At 46.6% G+C, this 18,742-nt stretch overlaps 1 protein-coding gene across 9 annotated transcripts in view; it reads right to left on the bottom strand.

Moving 5' to 3' along the window:
• LOC142575937 (uncharacterized) overlaps nt 1-16,679 on the bottom strand; it is a 57,671-nt gene extending 40,992 nt beyond the window's left edge. For 2 of the 9 annotated variants that reach the window (XM_075685749.1, XM_075685753.1), the window contains exons 1-4: nt 16,470-16,678; nt 7,040-7,526; nt 1,905-2,117; nt 136-543 (exon numbers count right to left, since the gene is read on the bottom strand). In XM_075685749.1, coding sequence (XP_075541864.1) covers nt 136-543; nt 1,905-2,117; nt 7,040-7,465 — 1,047 coding nt within the window. In that variant the 5' untranslated portion in view covers nt 7,466-7,526; nt 16,470-16,678. Of the gene's footprint in view, nt 1-135; nt 544-1,904; nt 2,118-7,039; nt 7,527-16,253; nt 16,278-16,469 lie in introns of those variants that run through there. The other 7 variants (XM_075685757.1, XM_075685758.1, XM_075685752.1 and 4 more) reach the window with 6 other exon arrangements.
• Between the last annotated feature and the right edge of the window lie 2,063 nt (nt 16,680-18,742).

Genomic DNA, 18,742 nt, shown 5'->3' with positions numbered 1-18,742 from the left:
AACTGGTGTTCATCGGGAGTCGTAAAGCATACGAATGTGCGTCCAATTGTTGCAAATAATTCGACGCTTGCTCGGCTATGCCTCCCGCGTATCTCCTCCGTGTATCCTCACTTCTCTTATCCCAATCTCTCTTACCTCGGTCTCCGCCCGTCCATTGCCCATACTGTTCGCTGCCTTCTGAGCAAGGAGTTCCTTCTGCACCGGTGCTTCTCGGTTGATGGCTGCTTTCCCGGCCGCGACGTAAGCCGGTGGCTCGTCGCGCGACTCGCTGTCGTCACCCCGATCGGCTCGCGCGTTTGGTTTCTGTGGATAAGGCTCGCTGGGCTCGCAAGCCGTCGCGGCCGCCGTTTCCCGCTGCGACCGGCGGCGCTCCCGCTCGTATGCCTCGCAGGTCCGGAATTCGTGCACGGCACAGCATTTGAGGCATGTGATGCTCTCGCAGAGCTGACATTTCAGTTGCTGCGCGCTAACGCCAACGAAGGCTGTAAATTCGCAACCCGTGCCAGCGCACCGCACTTGAATCTCGTCCTCTTCGTCGTCGAGCTGCGGGAGAAACGACGAGAAGTTTAGAGAGCGATGGTTTGATAGCATTCATTCATTCACTCACTCACTCACTCACCCCTGTATTCTAGATAGAACTCTTCTCCACTCCACTGTTCATGGAGACCTCGCCTCAAGAAAGTGGATGGTAGCGCCACCCCTCGACAGAAGTCGTCACAGCATTTCACTGATACAAAACAAGGAACGCGCGGTTAACACTGGCTTCCGAGAGCGGGGGCGATTTGGCGTCGCGACGATGCCCTCTCCCCTCACGCAACGCCTGGCGCGCTACTGCGGCAGCGTGTGTGCACTTTCGCCCGCACTGCTCCACTGAGGCTCTCTCGTGCCGCGACGTCGCGGCCAATTTAGGCGCCGTTTTTCTGCTGCAGACGCGGGGCACCGGCTTTTTCGCTCAATGAGGCATTTGACGCTTTCGCATCAAAATGAGCCCTAAGCCTCTGCCAAGCGCAAGATTCGCTCTCCATGCTGCATTATCTATTTCAAATACATCAATGTAGGAGTCTTCATTCCAACATTTATCTTTACTAGTCATCCGAAGTTAAAGCCTTACTTGACATCCCTTAGATGGATGCATTTCTTTCACTGCGAATATATTTGTGACTTAGGAAATGAGTCGGAGAGTGCCTGTCCGCCCCTCACGTTTTAGACCAGGCACAGCACGACGTGACGCAAAAGAAGATATACCCGAACAGGTATCCTTTGTTTTTTTTCCCTAGCAAATCAATAAAGCAAGTTGTACAGTTATAGCAGACGTCATGTTAGCTTGCTATATCAAGTAACACTCAGTGACCTTCAGTGCCCAAGATAGCTTTGATGATGGCCATCGTTTGTACACCGCCGCTGTTGCGCTGAATCTGACAAGTTTTCCCGAAGGTCAGTGTCAGTACACCGCAGTGTCTCTGTAGAAAGACGGTTACAACCGCGCTGCGTGAAGACATTGAAAAGATGTCTAAAGATTTTTCTTGTTCGTAGTACTGTTAAAGGTGATAATAAAGATTCAACATAGATTGTGACATGCCTATTAAGATCGACATATTTACGAGCAGCTGGAGCCTTCTTTCACGGGATATTAGAGGGACGTGAACCAGAGATATTGAGCAGCTCAAAGTAACACGAATACACGCTACAGGAAAGGAGGAGAGGTCGGCCTGGAGAGCATGTCTCTAGCTTGGTACACCCCACTGAGGTAAAGAAAAATGGAAAATACAAGAAAAGAGAAGCACATGGCGGGTGACTCTGCTATAGTAGAGTGAGCTACTGTACTGTATGGAGCCGTGCCACTTAGCCCTGCACTATTCCTTTTTGCCCGGTACACATCGCAAAATCTACATCCGTGTGCATACCTGCTGCCTATACTCTTTACAGGTGAGGTAGCCATGTACGGCATTACATTGCAGGCACGTGGTTTTCCTGCACTTGTAGCAGAACAACTCCGTGTCACCCGCGTCCACGTGATCCTCGTAACCGCAGTCCTCGGTGCGACAAATGGCCTTCCGCTGCTGGTGCGTTGCGCCCTGGTCTCCTGGCTTGGTCTCCAGGTCAACCTTTAAAGGCTTCTGAACGAAGTGAAGCATGGAAAAAGAAAAAGGAGTGGAGCGGGCAGGAAAAAATATGGGAGTCTATAAGTGTGCATAGTCAAGAAATGCGATTGTGTCTTTTTTTAAAGCGAAGCTTTCTTGGTACACTGGCTTCGTGCCACTGGGTGCGTACCCGAATACACAACTCGGGGCACTAGGTTTACGCCAATGGACATGTGTCCATTGGGTGATCATGCAGAATGTGTGTGCCACTTTTATCCAAGGACTATAGAAGCATTAAATGCATTTACATATATGTCATACTTCTCTTTGCACATACGTCTAACCAACATTCATCGAAGGACAAGCAACAGCTTATGTTGCGGGCCCGGGAGGCAGCGAAAGCTGTAGAAAACCGGGACTGAGGGCCGCTCCCAGGCGCAAGCAAAAAGACAAGCCGGCTTGAGTTTTTTTTTTTTTAATCAAGTTATGTCATCTACCTCCTGCCTCGAGAAACACCATACAAAGTCTTCATCTTAGTCACACATGGAGCTAAGAGCTACAGGAAACCATGCCGCGCGCGTGTGATCCACTACCACTCGTATCGACACTACAGTCATAAAGTTATAGAAAATTGTTAATCAATGCTATTTAATAATCAACACAGAAAGCTTTGTTCACAAAACATGACAATCGGATGTCGAAGCCGGAATGACGGAGCTAAAACCACCACAACGACATCACGACGTAGGTAGGACCACCAATGCATCCGGAAGACTGTGCTCCGACAACGACGCAAAGACAACGATGCCACACGACAACAATGCCACGACAACAATGTCCCTCAAACAATGCCACGACAACAACGTCACTGCAACAACGTCACGACAACGACGTCACGACAACGACGTCACGACAACGGGGGCACGACAACGGTTGCATGATCATGATCGATAGAATGACAACAGCATGATTGCAGCATGATTGCAGCATCGGGACAATGGTAAAATGACGATCCAATGACAATGGCAGGATGACGGTGACAGCATGATGACGGCTTTGCGATGGCGGCGTGGTTATGAAATGGCGATGCAAGGACGACGAGAAAATGAACGCGATGAAACGATGACAAATGCATGAAAATGAAGGAATGATCACGAAAGAAATGAAGTCGATTGAATTACAACGACGGAATGAGTGCAATGGCACAGCAATTAGTCTTTACTGCACAGCTGATCATGTCTACCCTCCCATACATTTTTCAATGTCCGTGCCTCAGAAGTTCCGCGCCCTCTATGAGGCGGCAAAGCAAACCAGTAAGGCATGTGCTGACACCTGGCGTAGCAAGAGGAGAGCTAGCTAAGAAGCCCGCCGATATATAGTTTCATACAATAATTGCTAGAGGGAGCTCTGGCGCTAGTGTCTACGGGAGCTGCAATTGGGGCGCTTCAGCCAACATGGGAATTATGGGAAACACGTGTATTTGCCTAAATATCGTCGATCTGGCTTTCGTCTTTTAAATTCGTCAGTAAATTGTTCATTTTGGACAAAGTACCGTGTAATAAATAATTAAATAAACATTGTTAAAATCATCCGCTGGCAGGATTCGAACTCAGAAGTTCGACATTGAAACCATTACGTCACGCATGCATCGACAAGTGGCATAGAACGCCCTTATGAATATCTTGCAAGAAAGCCAGCGGCTTGATATGCTTGGCGCGTTTGAATTTGGACACCTCGACATGTTTGGCCGCTATTGGTAGCGATTGTGTGTGTTCGCAGAGTATTCTACACACGCGGAAGGGAAAAGCCCCAAAATAGGTAAACTTTTGCACTCAGGGGCGTGCTTTCTCTTTCCAGCTTCGCTGGTAGCCCACATTCCCTGTGGAATAGCTGCGAATTTTTTCTTCTAGCTCACATCCGCACTTACGTACATAACCTGCCGTCCGGGGCTGCCTCGATGATTCGCACTGTATTCGGCGACACCCGGTGCTCGACAATCGTACAAGACAATCGTATGCATTCGCATGTATATACTCGTAAACAAATATATCAGCCGCGATACTGACCAACCTGGCAGCTGCCAGCGGCCGCACCAAAGTCGGGAGAGTCCTCATTCCTTTCTACTTTGTGTTTCCCTTTCCCCTTCATCCAGTGTAAAGTAGTAGGCTAGAGACACTCCTACAGCCAGCCTCTCCGCTTTTCTTCTCATCAGACTTCTGTGTCTCGTTGGTAAAGGCAAAAGAAAGCTTCGTTTTGAACATTTTTCATTAGGCTTTCTCAAAAGCTCTTCCAGCTGCCCTCCTGTACCCGCTTGTTATGTATTTGAATTCACAGAACCGTCGATTACGACGTTGACTATGCCATTAAAACTTTCGAAGCCCGACGATATGACTTCTCCGCATTTCAGAAAGCGTGGCAGCCACGGAATCGTCAAAATGGAAATTATGCACGCCTTGCATGCATCCTTCTTGTTTTATAATATAACGTCTATGGGAATAAACGAGAAGAAAGGGGGTTAACCGAGGGGCCCAATTTTATTAGTCATATCATAAGAAGCCAACAAACGCTGACACCAATGACAACATAGGGTAAATTACTTGTGTTTAATAAATGAAATAAGGAAACAATAAATTAATGGAAATGAAAGTGGATGAAAAAACAACTTGCCACAGGTGGGTAGCGAAGAAAAGGCAAGGATGTTAGCCATGGTCCCACCCCGTTGGCTACCCCACCCTCGGGAAGGGGAAAGGGGGAAGAAAGAAACAGAGAGACAATGTACATGCGCACTCTCGCAGATGACTGATGCGCTCGCTTATGCTCTCTAAATTTCGTTCCACTTAAATTTGGCTAAGTGTAACATATTCGCCACAATTATCAGCTTACTAAGTGAAACATATGCAGAGCCAATGTGCTCGATGGTCGGCTCTTCCTTCGGTCGAACTTGTTGCCACTGTTACTACATGTCAGTCTTCATGTCGTTCGACATGATTTTCACTAATTAAACGGAACATTGTTGCAAGTTACGTTGTACTTACTTAATGGAACCTTTACGGAACTAGATTAAGAGTGCAGTCACAACCACACCTTTAGCCGAGCTGCCTTTATGAAGCGCATAAGTGCGTTGGTGGTCTTTTGCTTGCTTGGTGGTGTGGTGCTTGTGCGTGCGTGTGCATGCTTGGTGGTGTGGTGCTTGTGCGTACGTGTGTACGCGTGTGTGTGCGCGCGTGTATGTGTTCTTCGGCCAAGGTCCCAGGATCTTTGATTGCAAGAACGTCTATTGTCTAAGCAGCCGAGGCGCCAAGTATATGGTCGCGATTCAAAGGATGGACAATAGCACAGAACATGTTCAATGGTCACGCCGTATTATCAAGAACGGCATGCGGAGTTTTTGGCCATTGCGATGATCAATTAGTAAACTTTTGTGAACGCGATGTTCAACCACATGGATGCGGGACACTGAAGTTCTTTCACGGCGGGGGAGTCCGGGTGGAAGGTGGATGCAGAGACGCAACAATGCAAGAAGGGCAGACTATACGCCCTATTGTAACGTGTTCGCCGACGTGTTGTAGGCAATTATGCATCTACTATTACTTCATCGTTGATGGCGTGCCCAAGCCGACCAACTATCTCCCGTTTTGAACTTTTTCGGTTGCGAATTCGCAGTTTTTCTCCAATATCCCGATTGTGAAGGGCAGCTGCCGTCTATCGAAAGTCTGGACCGCTCGTCGTTTCTTAAGGTATGGCCGCCGTGTTGGCTTAGCATGCACCTGCCCTTCCCTGCCTCTCTCGCTCAATAAATGCGAATATACTGTGTTCAGTTCACACACCTCTAGCTACTGGGATTTTTTTTAATGAATTTGATCTCTGCCTCTCTTTTCTAATGGGTTTTAGGCTTGCCACGCGGGATCAGGACTTCCCCAACGAGTTATTTCCATCGCATTTGTAGGGGCCGTCATATAATGACGAGGGTTACCACACTCGCCCGTCTTCCACTTTAAGATGAGCAAAAAAGAGGAAAGAGAAACCAGGGGCTCGACTTTCTTTTGTGAGTCACAAATGCAATTACTTGAAGTCTATAGACAGGCAAGCCAGGCAAGGCAGAGCAAAAGAAAATTTTTTACCTGGAGTGCTAAAAATAAAGTGTTGATCAGAGAGCAAACAGGGATAGCCGATATTATAGTTGACATTAAGAAAGAGAATGGAGTGGGCAAGCCATGTAATGCGTAGGACAGATAACCAGTGGACCGTTAGAGTTACAGAATGGGTGCCAAGGGAAGGGAAGCGCAGTCAAGGACGGCAGAAAACGAGGTGTGGCGATATGAAATTAATAAATTTGCAGGTACAACTAGGAATCAGTTTCCGCAAGACAGGGGTAATTGGAGATCGCTGGAGAAGCCTTCGTCAAGCAATTGACAAAACCAAATAGGCGGCGGAGGCAGCACAGGCTGCCGATGATGACGATGACGAGGACGATGACTGATGATGACGATGATGGTGACTGAAATATCAAGGAAAGAAAATTGAAGTGGATGTAAAACTTACTCGCCACCGGCACTCACACCTTCCGCATTTAGGTTTAGCTCCTGCCGGCGGGGCAGTGTCTTTTAGTCGACTTTCATTTTCTTTTTCTTCATTATGCATTTCAATAGAAGTAATTTTCCCTTCGCTCTGTTTGTCTTCACTGGTAGTTGCATTTTCTTTTTTACCGCATGGGTTGCCACCCCTCCCCCAACCGCATGCTATAATTAAATTCATACAGGCCTTAATGGCTAGCAAGTAGCACAAGTGGCTCGTCGTACTTATTGTCCACAATTAACCACTCGTACAGTCTGTAGGACAAATCCGTCCACACACGGGCACCTCTAAGCCATCTATCTCGTGTGGCCTTTATCCCGGTACACTCCATGTATAGTTGGTAACACTCGAAACTCCAGTAAGCAATCTGTTATTGCACGTACCTTGCTCGGCGACGTTGACTGACGTGTGACGGCTGCGGAGCGGGGCCCGTATGTCGAGCTGCAGCTCGCAGAGGCGTTAACCCCAAGGGGCATTTGCAGTGTCGTGGCGGAGGCTGCGGCAGCTGATGGCGCCGAGTCCTTCGGCGACGCCGGGTCGCCTTTACTCCACCGGCCACCCGCTGAGGGTGACCAGGTGTCAAAGCTCTTGCTGCGAGCGTCTGCCGAGGTGGGCGAGAGAACGGGGCTCTTAACTGCGGGCCCACGCCGCGCCTGGAATTCCGCGCAGTTCATGCCCTCGTGCGCCGCCTCGCATTTCAGGCAGTTTATGTGGCAGCAGGCGTAGCACTTGGCGAATTTGGCGCCGGGCCTTGCCTGCAGGGGCTGCCCGCAGGTGGGCCAACCGCAAAGCGTCTGCTCGGCCTCCATGGCTGCTTGTCCGGCTGCAGCTGGAGCCGCAATATCGGGTGTGTTCCAGTTCCGGCTAGCGCTGCATGCAGAGAATCTACGCTTACAGCTCACACAACATGCTTCGAGCCGAAGTAATGGAACGCATCTGGAAGACTTCTGTGCGACTTCACGTCGCCTCGCCTCCAGAGAAAATGTTAAGAAGAAACATATCTCTCTATTTTGATTCTCTTTCGTGTACGAAGCTATGAAAAACAACGTAGCTTACATTAACTGCACATAAAAGCGTGAATACCGTTTCCTGTGCTTTTCTGTCGCTTTCGTCACAATTTAAACGAGACCTGAGGTGACGGCTGTCCACTTTCTATTTAGCCGGATACGACGAGTGTATTGAAACAACCATTCTTTAGCATCTGTTCATCGGTGCCGCCATCTTGGATTACTTTACGAGCTATCTCACAGGTTGTTGAGTTGTGATATCAACTTATTATGGTCGTGAAACGCCGAAAGCGCGCTTATATATCAGTTCTCTTATATATGAATACCCCAGATACTACGGTGCAGTTGTTCCTACAGTTAGAAAGTACCGACTTTCACAAACAGCCGGCGAAAGTGGCGCTCCAGTACTCTCGTTAAACCGTCAATAGGTACACACAGTAACGGCGTGGCAAGACATAACTCATGAAGACTTCGCGCAACTCATAATGCATCGGGTCACATATGCTACACCAAGCTCCCCGCGTGCGTTTGTTGCTTTACTAACTACACTATGGCAAGTTTGCGAACTAAAGATCGCATTAACCCGATATCATGACTTAAAAGAGCACGTTAAATGCAAAAATAAAAAATAAGGAAAATATTTCGTAATTTCGAGTGTGACTACCTCGCAGAGCCACTTGGATGACGTAACGCCATCAGAGCAGAAAAACCTGGGACCTCGGTTTAAGCGCAAGACCTCAAAAATGATAATGCGCATTTTGGAGGCGACTGGACCATACGACAGCCTGTCACTGCCTGGGAACATTTGCCAGCGTGTTCACACTGACTGCCTCTTCAGTATTTTTCTTGTATTTCCGCCTCATATTTCCTCCTTACCCAAAAGTAGGATAGCCAAGGCGGCAAAGCCCAGGTTAACTGACCTACCTTCCCTTTTCAGCACCTTTTCAAGATTGCCCGAAAATAAAAGTCTCACTACTAATAAAAAATATAAGAACAACAAACAAAAAATTGATAATATGGAAGCTTGGGCAAGTTGGCGATTCAATATCGACAGGTTTGCACAGCGAGGACTGAAGGAAGAACACAACACACGCACTGACTTCATCTGACCTTCATTTGCGAAATCGCCAGAACTATATGTATGAGCAAAAGTAATAAAACTTTTGCATTAGGTCACAAGTTAACCCCTATTGCATCACAGCCAGGTGCTTGATTTCGTTTTTTGTGAGGGCAATATACGGCATGCTGATGCAAAGGTCGCCCAGCCGCTGTATATTGTCAGCCTCTATGGTTTCGCGTGTAAGCTGTTCTCGGTGTTTGTAAATTATGACGCAGTTTTCAAATTCAGGGTCACAATGGCAGTGTCGGCAGTGAATGCCAAGGTGACCTTGCACAGCGGTATAAACACTGCCAAAATGCTCTTTCAATCGCTCATTTAAACATCTGCTTGTCTTTCCAACCTAGTTTTTTGCGCAAGTCAAGGGAATCATGTAAACCACACCCAAGGCGCATGCTCCAACCCGCTTCCTGTGGTTAGTATTGCAAATATTTAGTCGTGTGGCATGAGCATCCACACGCCTACAGAGCACGGTAATATTTCCGGGGCAGAAAAACAACATTAACATCCACTTTACTGCCTATTATCTTCAAGCTGGGCGAAATCTTGTGCAAGTAAGGGAGCACCGCGACTGGCTTATTGCCTCTGGCAGCGCTGTGAGCTGGTGCTTTGTCTCCCAGCCTGATTTTCTTTAATATCTTTTCTGCAACAGAAACTAACAAATGATCCGGGTACCCAGCATCTGTTAGGCGGGAGGCCTGCGCTTGAAAACTGCGCGTTAAAGAGTGGAAGCAAGGCTTGTTTAGGGCATTTGTGAAGCAAAAAAGCGGTGTGTGCATTGGTTCATGCATAGCACCAATTTTAAGCGACATTTTTCTCGCTTACCATGATCGACTTATTGCTAGCCGCATTGATAGCATCCAGGTTGTAAAGGTTTTCCCTTTTGTGGATGATTTCTTGTTACATTTTGCATGTGAAGGTCAAGGTTTTGAGCATGCTGTTTCAGAAGCACTTTGCCTATTTAACGAGTGTTTGTCGCAACTTATCCTGACGCATGAACTACTGGTAGATGACTCGTTAAGGTTTTTAGATTTGCGACTTATTATCTCTAGAGATCACTTGTGCTGGATGTACGAGCCCAGAGGGAACAAGCCACTTTTGTCTTATCTGTCGGCCCATTCTAAACTGGTTAAACGGAGCATTCTAAATATTTGCTTCACAAATGCACCAAACAAGCCTTGCTTCCACACTAACGCGCAATCTCCAAGCGCAGGCCTCCCGCCTAACATATGCTGGGTACCAACAGCTTTGGTTAGTTTCAGTCGCAGAAAAGATGTTAAAGAAAATCAGGCTGGGAGACAAAGCACCAGCTCACAGCGCTGCCAGAGACAATAAGCCAGTCGCGGTGCTCCCTTACTTGCACAAGATTTCGCCCAGATTGAAGATGATAGACAGTAAAGTGGATTTTAAAGTTTTTTTCCGGCCCGGAAATATTACCGCGCTCTGTAGGCGTGTGAATGCTCATGCCACACGAATAAATATTTGCAATACTAACTACAGGAAGCGGATTGGATCATGCGCCTTGGGTGTGGTCTACATGATTCCCTTGACTTACTGAAAGAAATACGTTGACCAAACAGGCAGATGTTTAAATGGGCGATTGAAAGAGCATTTTGACAATGTTTATACCACCGTGCAAGGTCAGCTTGGCATTCGCTGCTGAGACTACCATTGTGACCTGAATTTGAAAACTGCGTCAATTTCAAAACACCGAGAACAGCTTATACGCGAAATCATAGAGGCTGACAAGATACAGCGGCTGGGCGACCTTTGCATCAACATGCCGTCTATTGCCCTCACAAAAAACATAATCAAGTATCTGGCTGCGATGCAATAGGGGTTCACGTGTGACTTAATGCAAAAGTTGTTTTTTTATTACTTCTGCTCATCTATATAGTTCTGGCGATTTCGCAAATAAAGATCAGTTGAAGTTAGCGCCTGTGTTGTGTTCTTCCTTCAGTCCTCGTCTTTTGCGCTGTGCAAACGTGTCGATAAACTAACAAAAAGTTGCGAATATGTGCATCTCATGCGCCATGAAACTCGGCGGATTGCCCATGATGAACATGAATATCTTGAGGTCACGCAGTTATAGTTGAGTTCAAAAGAAAAGCATAAAGGTAACTTTAAAGCGAAGTTACACACGTTTCTTACATGGTAGTTTCTATAGTTTTCGCTGTAAATTAGACGTAACCTTCTGTGAACACGTGCTAAATCAACGCGTTCGATCGATCTTAAAAACAGATTTGTTATGATCTCGCCATTAGCTTGAAACGGCCGATTGGCTAAGACGAGTTAACTATGAAACAACTAGCTCAGTTAAATGCTATTCTGCCGTCCGACTGGCATTGGTGACCTAAACGTTGACATAACTTTGGCATTATCTTTTTGTCCTCCCTTTATAGCATACCTTGTCCCACAAACAGTAATATTGTATTTCGTATTTTCCCTATCCTAATGATGAGTTACAATCGTCGCTGAGACGTCAGGTACTTTTTTTATAAGGAAAAGAGCATCTGACGATACCTTTGCTCCAGCAGTTACGTTCCACATAGTCTCATCGCAATAATTTTATGCGCTATGATTGAATTCAACGTCGCAAGACTGCACAATCAGCACTGCTATTGACGTCTACCTCACCGGCATGTCGAAATGGTAATAATTGCACATGCAAGCTAGCATTGTCTAATGAGTTGTTTCAGTAGCTATGGTGCATACAGAAAAAAGGCGCGTCCATTGGACAATTTCTTACGTTGGTGGCGAAGACCTTGCCGTCTACACTTCAAAAATGAGTAAAGGAAAGAGCGGCTGGTCATGCTATATATCACTGGGGTGGCAGTAATGCGAAAGCATTACGATCGAGATAGAGTCATACGATGATTATCTATTGACATCCGAATGACTTCTACGCCATGGTAATCCGCGAGTGCCGTGACAATGGTGCTGGCTAACCATCGGTTCTCATTCGCGATAGCAAGCGTCAGGAGAGCCAATTTCTCCAATATTCGAAACAAACAAATTTTATATCAGGTGTAAAAATAAAGTGCCTCGTCCCATCGCGGGAGCCACACCAAGAGACCGTCTCAGTGGCTCAAGAGAAACTCGGAGGTGAATAGCACTACAGAATATTTCGCGTAGCAATGCTTAGTCGTACGGTCGTAGTGATGAATTGAGTTTTTAGTTAGGTAAAAAATGACGTTCAGAAAACTTTACTATGCATGCGTTTGTCTGATCTAAAGAGATGCCTAGGAGGAAGCCCGTCGCGGGTGGGAGTAGACGGGCTGCATTTTCGTTGCGCAGTATATTTATTCCTTGCGGGATAATCGTCCGCAGCAAAAAGGCAAGCATAGTCTCAAAATGCTTTTTTAGTGGTCACAAAGTTAGTCCAGCGTTTGTTATTAGTAGTCATGTACAGTTATGTACGAAGCGACGAAAGTGTGCTGTGTAACCTAGACACTCTTTTTCGACCTACGATCTACCCGCGGCGGAGGTGAAGCAGGCGTTAAGTACTCCACATACGTGGGCCGATCCCGACAGTAGTGCAATACCAGGGCGACCAGTTTCGATCAATACCAGGGCCGAGCAATACCAGTTCGCCATTAACCAGCCCGCATTCAAAGCATCGCTGGTCACCTTTCTTTACCGAGCGGAAGGGCACTGAATTATTAGTGGGAAACACTGAGAACAATGTCTGTATATCGAATTTGAAACCGTAACCTCAACGGCAGTATGTCAATGTATACGTAACAGATTTAAAGTACGTTCTCTCGTAATTAGTCATCTGCCGCTCAGAAGAAGTTATTTAAATTTGCTAACTTTAGTCTCAGGCTCCCTTAAAACGACATATACACCTCTTATTGATAAACAATTAACTGAACCCTAGAAAACGCTGCCGGAATCATTGACGTCACTGCAGGAAGGTACGAGAAGTTCACAGAAGCGTCGCCACCCGTCGTTCCTTTTGCATGTTACAAGTGACCATTCCACTATCTCTGAAGCAGGGTTTATCAAGAAAGCTTGATGTTCCTATGGCCGCCGAGCTATGTGGGAATCCAACTCGTGACAACATGCTCAGCAGCACGAATGCCATATTCACTACAAGCAACATGTGCGCGTGGAATAAACATTCACGACAGCGTGATTTCGAGCACGATATTTAGCTGCAGTATTCGCGCCTCGGGTGACAATAAATTCAAGCATTATTTAGATCTAAAGCGCAGCGTGTGTAATGAAGCTCTCATGACTTTTGAAAAGATTAGCGGGGATATTTCCGTAGCTTGTTTGGGCAAGAGATTTGCAGCGTACGGTAACATTGGACAACTACAAGATTCCATACTGTAATGGCGGCGTGTATGGAGCACTCGGGCTACGTGAGAGGCTCCTTGTATTCCCATATCCATAGCCTGCACAGAGGTTGATAGAGTTGCTGAGCGGATCGCGCAGCGTTTAGCGGTGCTACCGATAGAGCAACCTGGTAGCCGTAATGAAGGCAATGCATATAAGTTTTAATTATATTCCGCCTGTTTTCGAATGCGCACCTAAATCAAGATTAGGTTTTGGTCTACGTGAAGGCCCTGATTGTCGTGCCGTAAATTCGTATCTGCCACGCTAAAGTTCGTTTTCCTTTTCTTTTTAGCTAGTCAAAGGCCACTTTATTATCGATACCATGTTGCGACTGGGGGTCCGAAGATGTGGAATATGCTTTGCTCGTGGAGGAGTAAGGTAACATGGGACTGGGCCCAATATCCAGGACGTTTTGCACACCAGTTTATATTACATATATACAAGGAAACTCAAGTACTACAGAAAAAGTTCAACAAGAAGTTGTAGCAGCCGATCTGCCGCCATCCGTCGCTTTTTTTATCCCCTGCGTGGTCATTGTTCAGTCGCCTCCCCCAATCAGGCGTCAGGAGACCGATGAACTCATGTCCCACCAATCCGCAGGTCTGTTGCCCTTTACCTCCGGAGGAAGCTTTGTCGAAAGCACATGCACATCACTGGGTGGCACAGACAGGGGATCGGGGGGTAGCATACTGACGCCTTCTCCGGCGTGGACGTGCCCATTTGGGCGGCCTACAGGTGAAGGATCGTGTCCTTGCACTGACCGCGTCTCCGGCGTGGACGTGCCGATTTGGGCGGCCTACAGGTGAAGGACCGTATCCTTGCACTAAGCGCGTCTCCGGCGTGGACGTGCCCATTTGGGCGGCCTACAGGTGAAGGACCGTATCCTTGCACTGACCGCGTCTCCGGCGTGGACGTGCCCATTTGGGCGGCCTACAGGTGAAGGACCGTATCCTTGCACTGACCGCGTCTCCGGCGTGGACGTGCCCATTTGGGCGGCCTACAGGTGAAGGACCGTATCCTTGCACTAACCGCGTCTCCGGCGTGGACGTGCCCATTTGGGCGGCCTACAGGTGAAGGACCGTATCCTTGCACTGACCGCGTCTCCGGCGTGGACGTGCAAATTTGGGCGGCTCACAGGCGAAGGATCGTAATACTTGCTAATTGCCAAGCCCCTCCTGACCGAGGTGCTCCAGTAGTGGTCATACAACACCCCATTTGAAAACGACCTCGACGAGGCCGTCGGCCCGTTTACAATAATCGCGTTCTCCGTGGCCGGAGGTTGTCGCGAGGTGAACGGCCGATCACAACAATACATCTGACATTCATGCCTATTTTCCAGGTTATGCCACTCGGAAACGACAAAGAAGACAATAACACAGGTAATCTTCTGAATCAATACTCTAAGTGCAATTTTTTCCCTAGAACTATCATTGATTAGAATAGTCTTACTAGTGATGATTTCGTGCTAGATACACTCTCATTACTGTCATTGAGAACCACTTGTTTTGAGTTGATTTTGTGTTTCGCACTGATGTAAAGTTTTGTTCCTTCTAATTATTTTTTGTTCTCTTCTAAAACTATCTGCCAACAATGCTATCATCTTGGGAAAGATTGCAGTATAAATAAATAAATAAATAAGTAAATAAATAAATAAATAGATGTTGCCGAACATGCGCGGATAAGTGTGCTCGGTTCCAAAAATAGTGAAAAGGCGCTACGTAATAAGCACATGCGGTGTAAAGCTTCCTTGGCGACACTGGCGGCAGCCATCTAGCAATGAAGTTTCGCTTTGGTGCCACTAAATAGTATATTGCGCGGTGCTCAACAGGTGTCGCCACTGCTCAAGAGGCAAAAGTATACGCATTATTCAGCGTCAACGATAGTTGAGTCACGCATACCAGGCAATATTGTTAATGCGGTGTCAAATTAGAGTATACGTATCCTGCTTCTAAATCAGTTCTTTTTACTCAGCCCATGAAATACTCCATGTCACACCGTCAGAGCACTGAAGTGGAGCTGTATGCGGCGATTGCTGCTGTTAAAAAAAAATCACTTCCGGGAACTTCTTTTAGGGTTTTTTTTTTTTTTTGTACTCGCGATGAGTGGTTCACGTGCAGCTTCTACCTACACGGACGAAAAATCCTTCAGAAACTTCAGCTTCGTGTGACAACAGCATTTACTAACAAGTCACCATTTCACAAAAAAAAAAATGACACACACAAAGGACGTATTCTGCGACGATCACTTCGGCAATACTATCGCCTTGGCGTGACGTAGTGCTCAACCAGTCAACCAATTCAACCAATTTTGCTCAACCAGACAGTCAGCGCGGGCCTGACGGCTATACTATCGCGGAGACGCTACTGGCACCGAAAGTGATCGTCACGGAATACGTCCCCAAGTGCTGGATCGCCGACGCTACGCCCACAAGATTCCATAATGTTGCGCGCTGCATCCAGCCGGAGCCCAAACGGCGGATGAGAAATCATTAAAGTCGAGCAGTCCAAATTTCTACGAGCAATCCTAGAGATCCAGAGGGAAAAGCGCTGCCCGCATCCCAAAGTAAACTACTTGTTTTCGACAGATAAAGGAGCTATACGTGAGTCACCGCGGCGCCATATTATGAGCATTCGAGCAGTTATTCGAATCCATAGTTTCGTTTGGCCCGAAAGGGTAAAAAAGAAACACCTACCTGTGAATCAAGGATAATGCTCGAATTTAATGGCTTCACAATGAAAATAGCTGTTTGTTCTCCGGACCATCATAAAAAAGAAGAAAAGAATGCTATTTGCGAGCGGTGCCTATCAACATTGACCTAAAGTATGGTGAACGAACATACCAAGGTAATGTGCAGGCATTATCGAATTGACCATATGAACGAAGACTCTGTATGGCATATGAAACGCACTCTTCACTCGGCGTACCAAGTAGCCCGCCCATATGAGCGAATTAGAAGTAGCGATTTCGAGGTGAACCTCGCCCTGTTTCAGTTTTTTTGCTGTCCTGCAGACGGCAAACAAAAAAAGCGCCAGATTTTAACTGCTGGCCCATCTCGTTCACGTTTCGGACAGCATATAAGGTCAACCTTGACTTTCGCATCGAAGCCGAAGCCCCTCTTTGACACACGTATACCTTCATTTCCAAAGTTCGCAGGCGCATAGCAACCATGGCGTCCGCCGATGCGTGCGAACGGCGGCGAGAGGCACACGCAGATAAGGCCTTAATGCGCGACACTTCGCAGCTTCCGACGAGGAACTTTGTTCCTAGTCGACGCCGAGAGCAGGTGTGCACTCCAGACGAATACCGTGGTGTCGGAATCGAAAAGAACGAGTGAAATCTCGCGCTCACCTTCAACGCATCCAGTGGCCGAAGTATTGTATCCTGAAAGCGAGCACTGCTTGAACTACGTAAGGGTGTCTTTGTCCAGCGACTCTGAGCACCAACACGCCCATGCGAACACTATATCGACCTTAGACGCGGCGAAACAACACGTTCGCCTCCCGTTTGAGATATGCGTCACGAGGGGCGGGCAGGGTTGTTGGTGTCTTGCGCGCTCCGAGCCGTGCGTCGTTGATAAGCGGAGCGCGTGGAAAAAAAATAGGCGGCTCCAAACGGAATCCGATAAGAATGTCAGCCCTGTCAGCGGCAACGGCGCTGTCGTCGCCCGCTCGCTATAGTTCCGACGCGAGCTTCGAAGTGTGCGCTCGCCATAAAACGAACTGGCGCTTTCTGTTTTTTTTTTCCCCCTTTCTGTATTTCCTTTTTCTTTTCTTTTTTACATATTTCGTGTTCCGGAAGTTTTTGCTATTGAGGGGTACATTTCGATGCACTTGGAACGGCGGGTGTTGATCAGGTCTTGGTAACCATTCTAGTTATTCGTTGTGAGTTACGATTGGGGCTAGCTATTTCGTTTTAGTGGCACGAGCATCGAGTGACACTCTTGTTTCTTGCGCAGCACTTCCGGTTCGCCTCTCGAGACGACCGGGGAAGAAATACGAAATAAATCAGAAAAAGAAAGGAAAAATATAGTAGAGTACAAACTTCATGGGTTGCATTAGAGATATAATATCAGAGCATGAGTTTAGCTACAAGTTGAGTTACTTAAGTGTCTGGAATAATTATAATTAATTAGAAATCCCTGAAACGACTGGGCACGAAATTCGAAATAAATCAGAAAGAAATAGTGCAGTACAATATTAACGGGTTTCTTCATACATATTATATATGAGCATAAGTTTAGTTGAAAGTTGAGTTGCTGAAGTGTCTGCAATAATAAGAAATTAATTAGAAATGACTGATTACTGCACGCCAAGGCAGAAAGTCGGAGACTTTAGGGGATCGCCACATGAGCACGACTTTGGCGAAATTCTTGGAAACCCGGAAGTAGAAAGCGGAAGTAATGACGTCACTAACGACGTCACACACAAGAAGGTGGCATGATATTTAACCGGCTAATTCATGGGAGACAGTTGCCTCCGAGTTCGGTTCGTGCGTTGCGTTCGCCTAAAGTTAACCTAAAGAACACCAACGCCGAGGTGCGAGTGCCACTATGAGAACCTAAGTTGATTGGATTAGGGTCGCCTACCATCTTTTGTGGGTTTTTTTCGGTTAAATGACTTAAGCAACCAAATAAAATCATACGTCAACACTTGAAAGTTTAATGAAGGTATTTAATTGAATTAAGAAATATCACAACTATAAAAAGTGTATTTACGCGTATTGACAGAAATACGCCACTTTTCCCCATGGTGATCGTTTAAAAAACTGGAAACTCTGTAGCTAAGTTTCTGGGTGCCGTAGTTCGTACGTATTTATTCCTTATTATAACGTATGTGCCGGATGTTGTAGGTGTGTGTTTTCGTTAGATACTGATGAAAAAAAAAGCCGTAGGATCGAAATGCATTTGTACGTAACTAGCTAACACTATCTTTTTGTCTATAACATTCCACAGTATAGGCAGTTGATGTTTTCTAAACAATGGGGCAGTGTGGCTAAGGTAGGGTGCATTATCTATTAGTCGCAAAAATTTCTGTGTAATACATATGTTTTCCATGCTTGTCTTAGGTGCTGTGCCCCAAACAAGAAGACAATAGAAACTAATCCGGGTCCCGTCACTGAAAAAATGTTCGCCGAATTGCTATCAGGACAGGCTCGCATAAGCAACGAAATATCGGCACTAACCTCTAAAATTGCCTGTTTCGATGATCGTCTATCTAAACTAGAGTCGCTTGTTGCCAACGCCAAAGATGTCGGTGAGCGCGTGCAGGAACTAGAAAATACTGTTTCTGGTCTCTCAGATATGATGCAAAAGCTGGAGCGTAAGAATGACGACCTTGAAAATCGGTCGCGACGGAATAACTTGGTTATTCATGGTTTATCTGAAACACTGAATGAGACACCTGAGGCACTTCTTACTTCAGTACTAAGCATGCTAACGTCAAAGCTTGACGTAACGTGTGATAACATCGAGCGTTGCCACAGACTTGGGCAAAAAAGGATAGGTAAAGATAGACCAATAATTATCAAACTGTTGGATTTTCGAACTAAATTAGATATCTTAGCTAACGCACGCAAACTGAAAGGTTCGAACATTTACATCAGTGAAGACTTTTCTGCACGCG

The sequence above is a fragment of the Dermacentor variabilis genome, chromosome 3 (genome assembly GCF_050947875.1).
Source record: "Dermacentor variabilis isolate Ectoservices chromosome 3, ASM5094787v1, whole genome shotgun sequence".
Classification (NCBI taxonomy): domain Eukaryota; kingdom Metazoa; phylum Arthropoda; class Arachnida; order Ixodida; family Ixodidae; genus Dermacentor; species Dermacentor variabilis.
The sequence above is the reverse complement of the archived record's forward strand: the minus strand, read 5'-3'. Positions and strand labels throughout refer to the sequence as shown.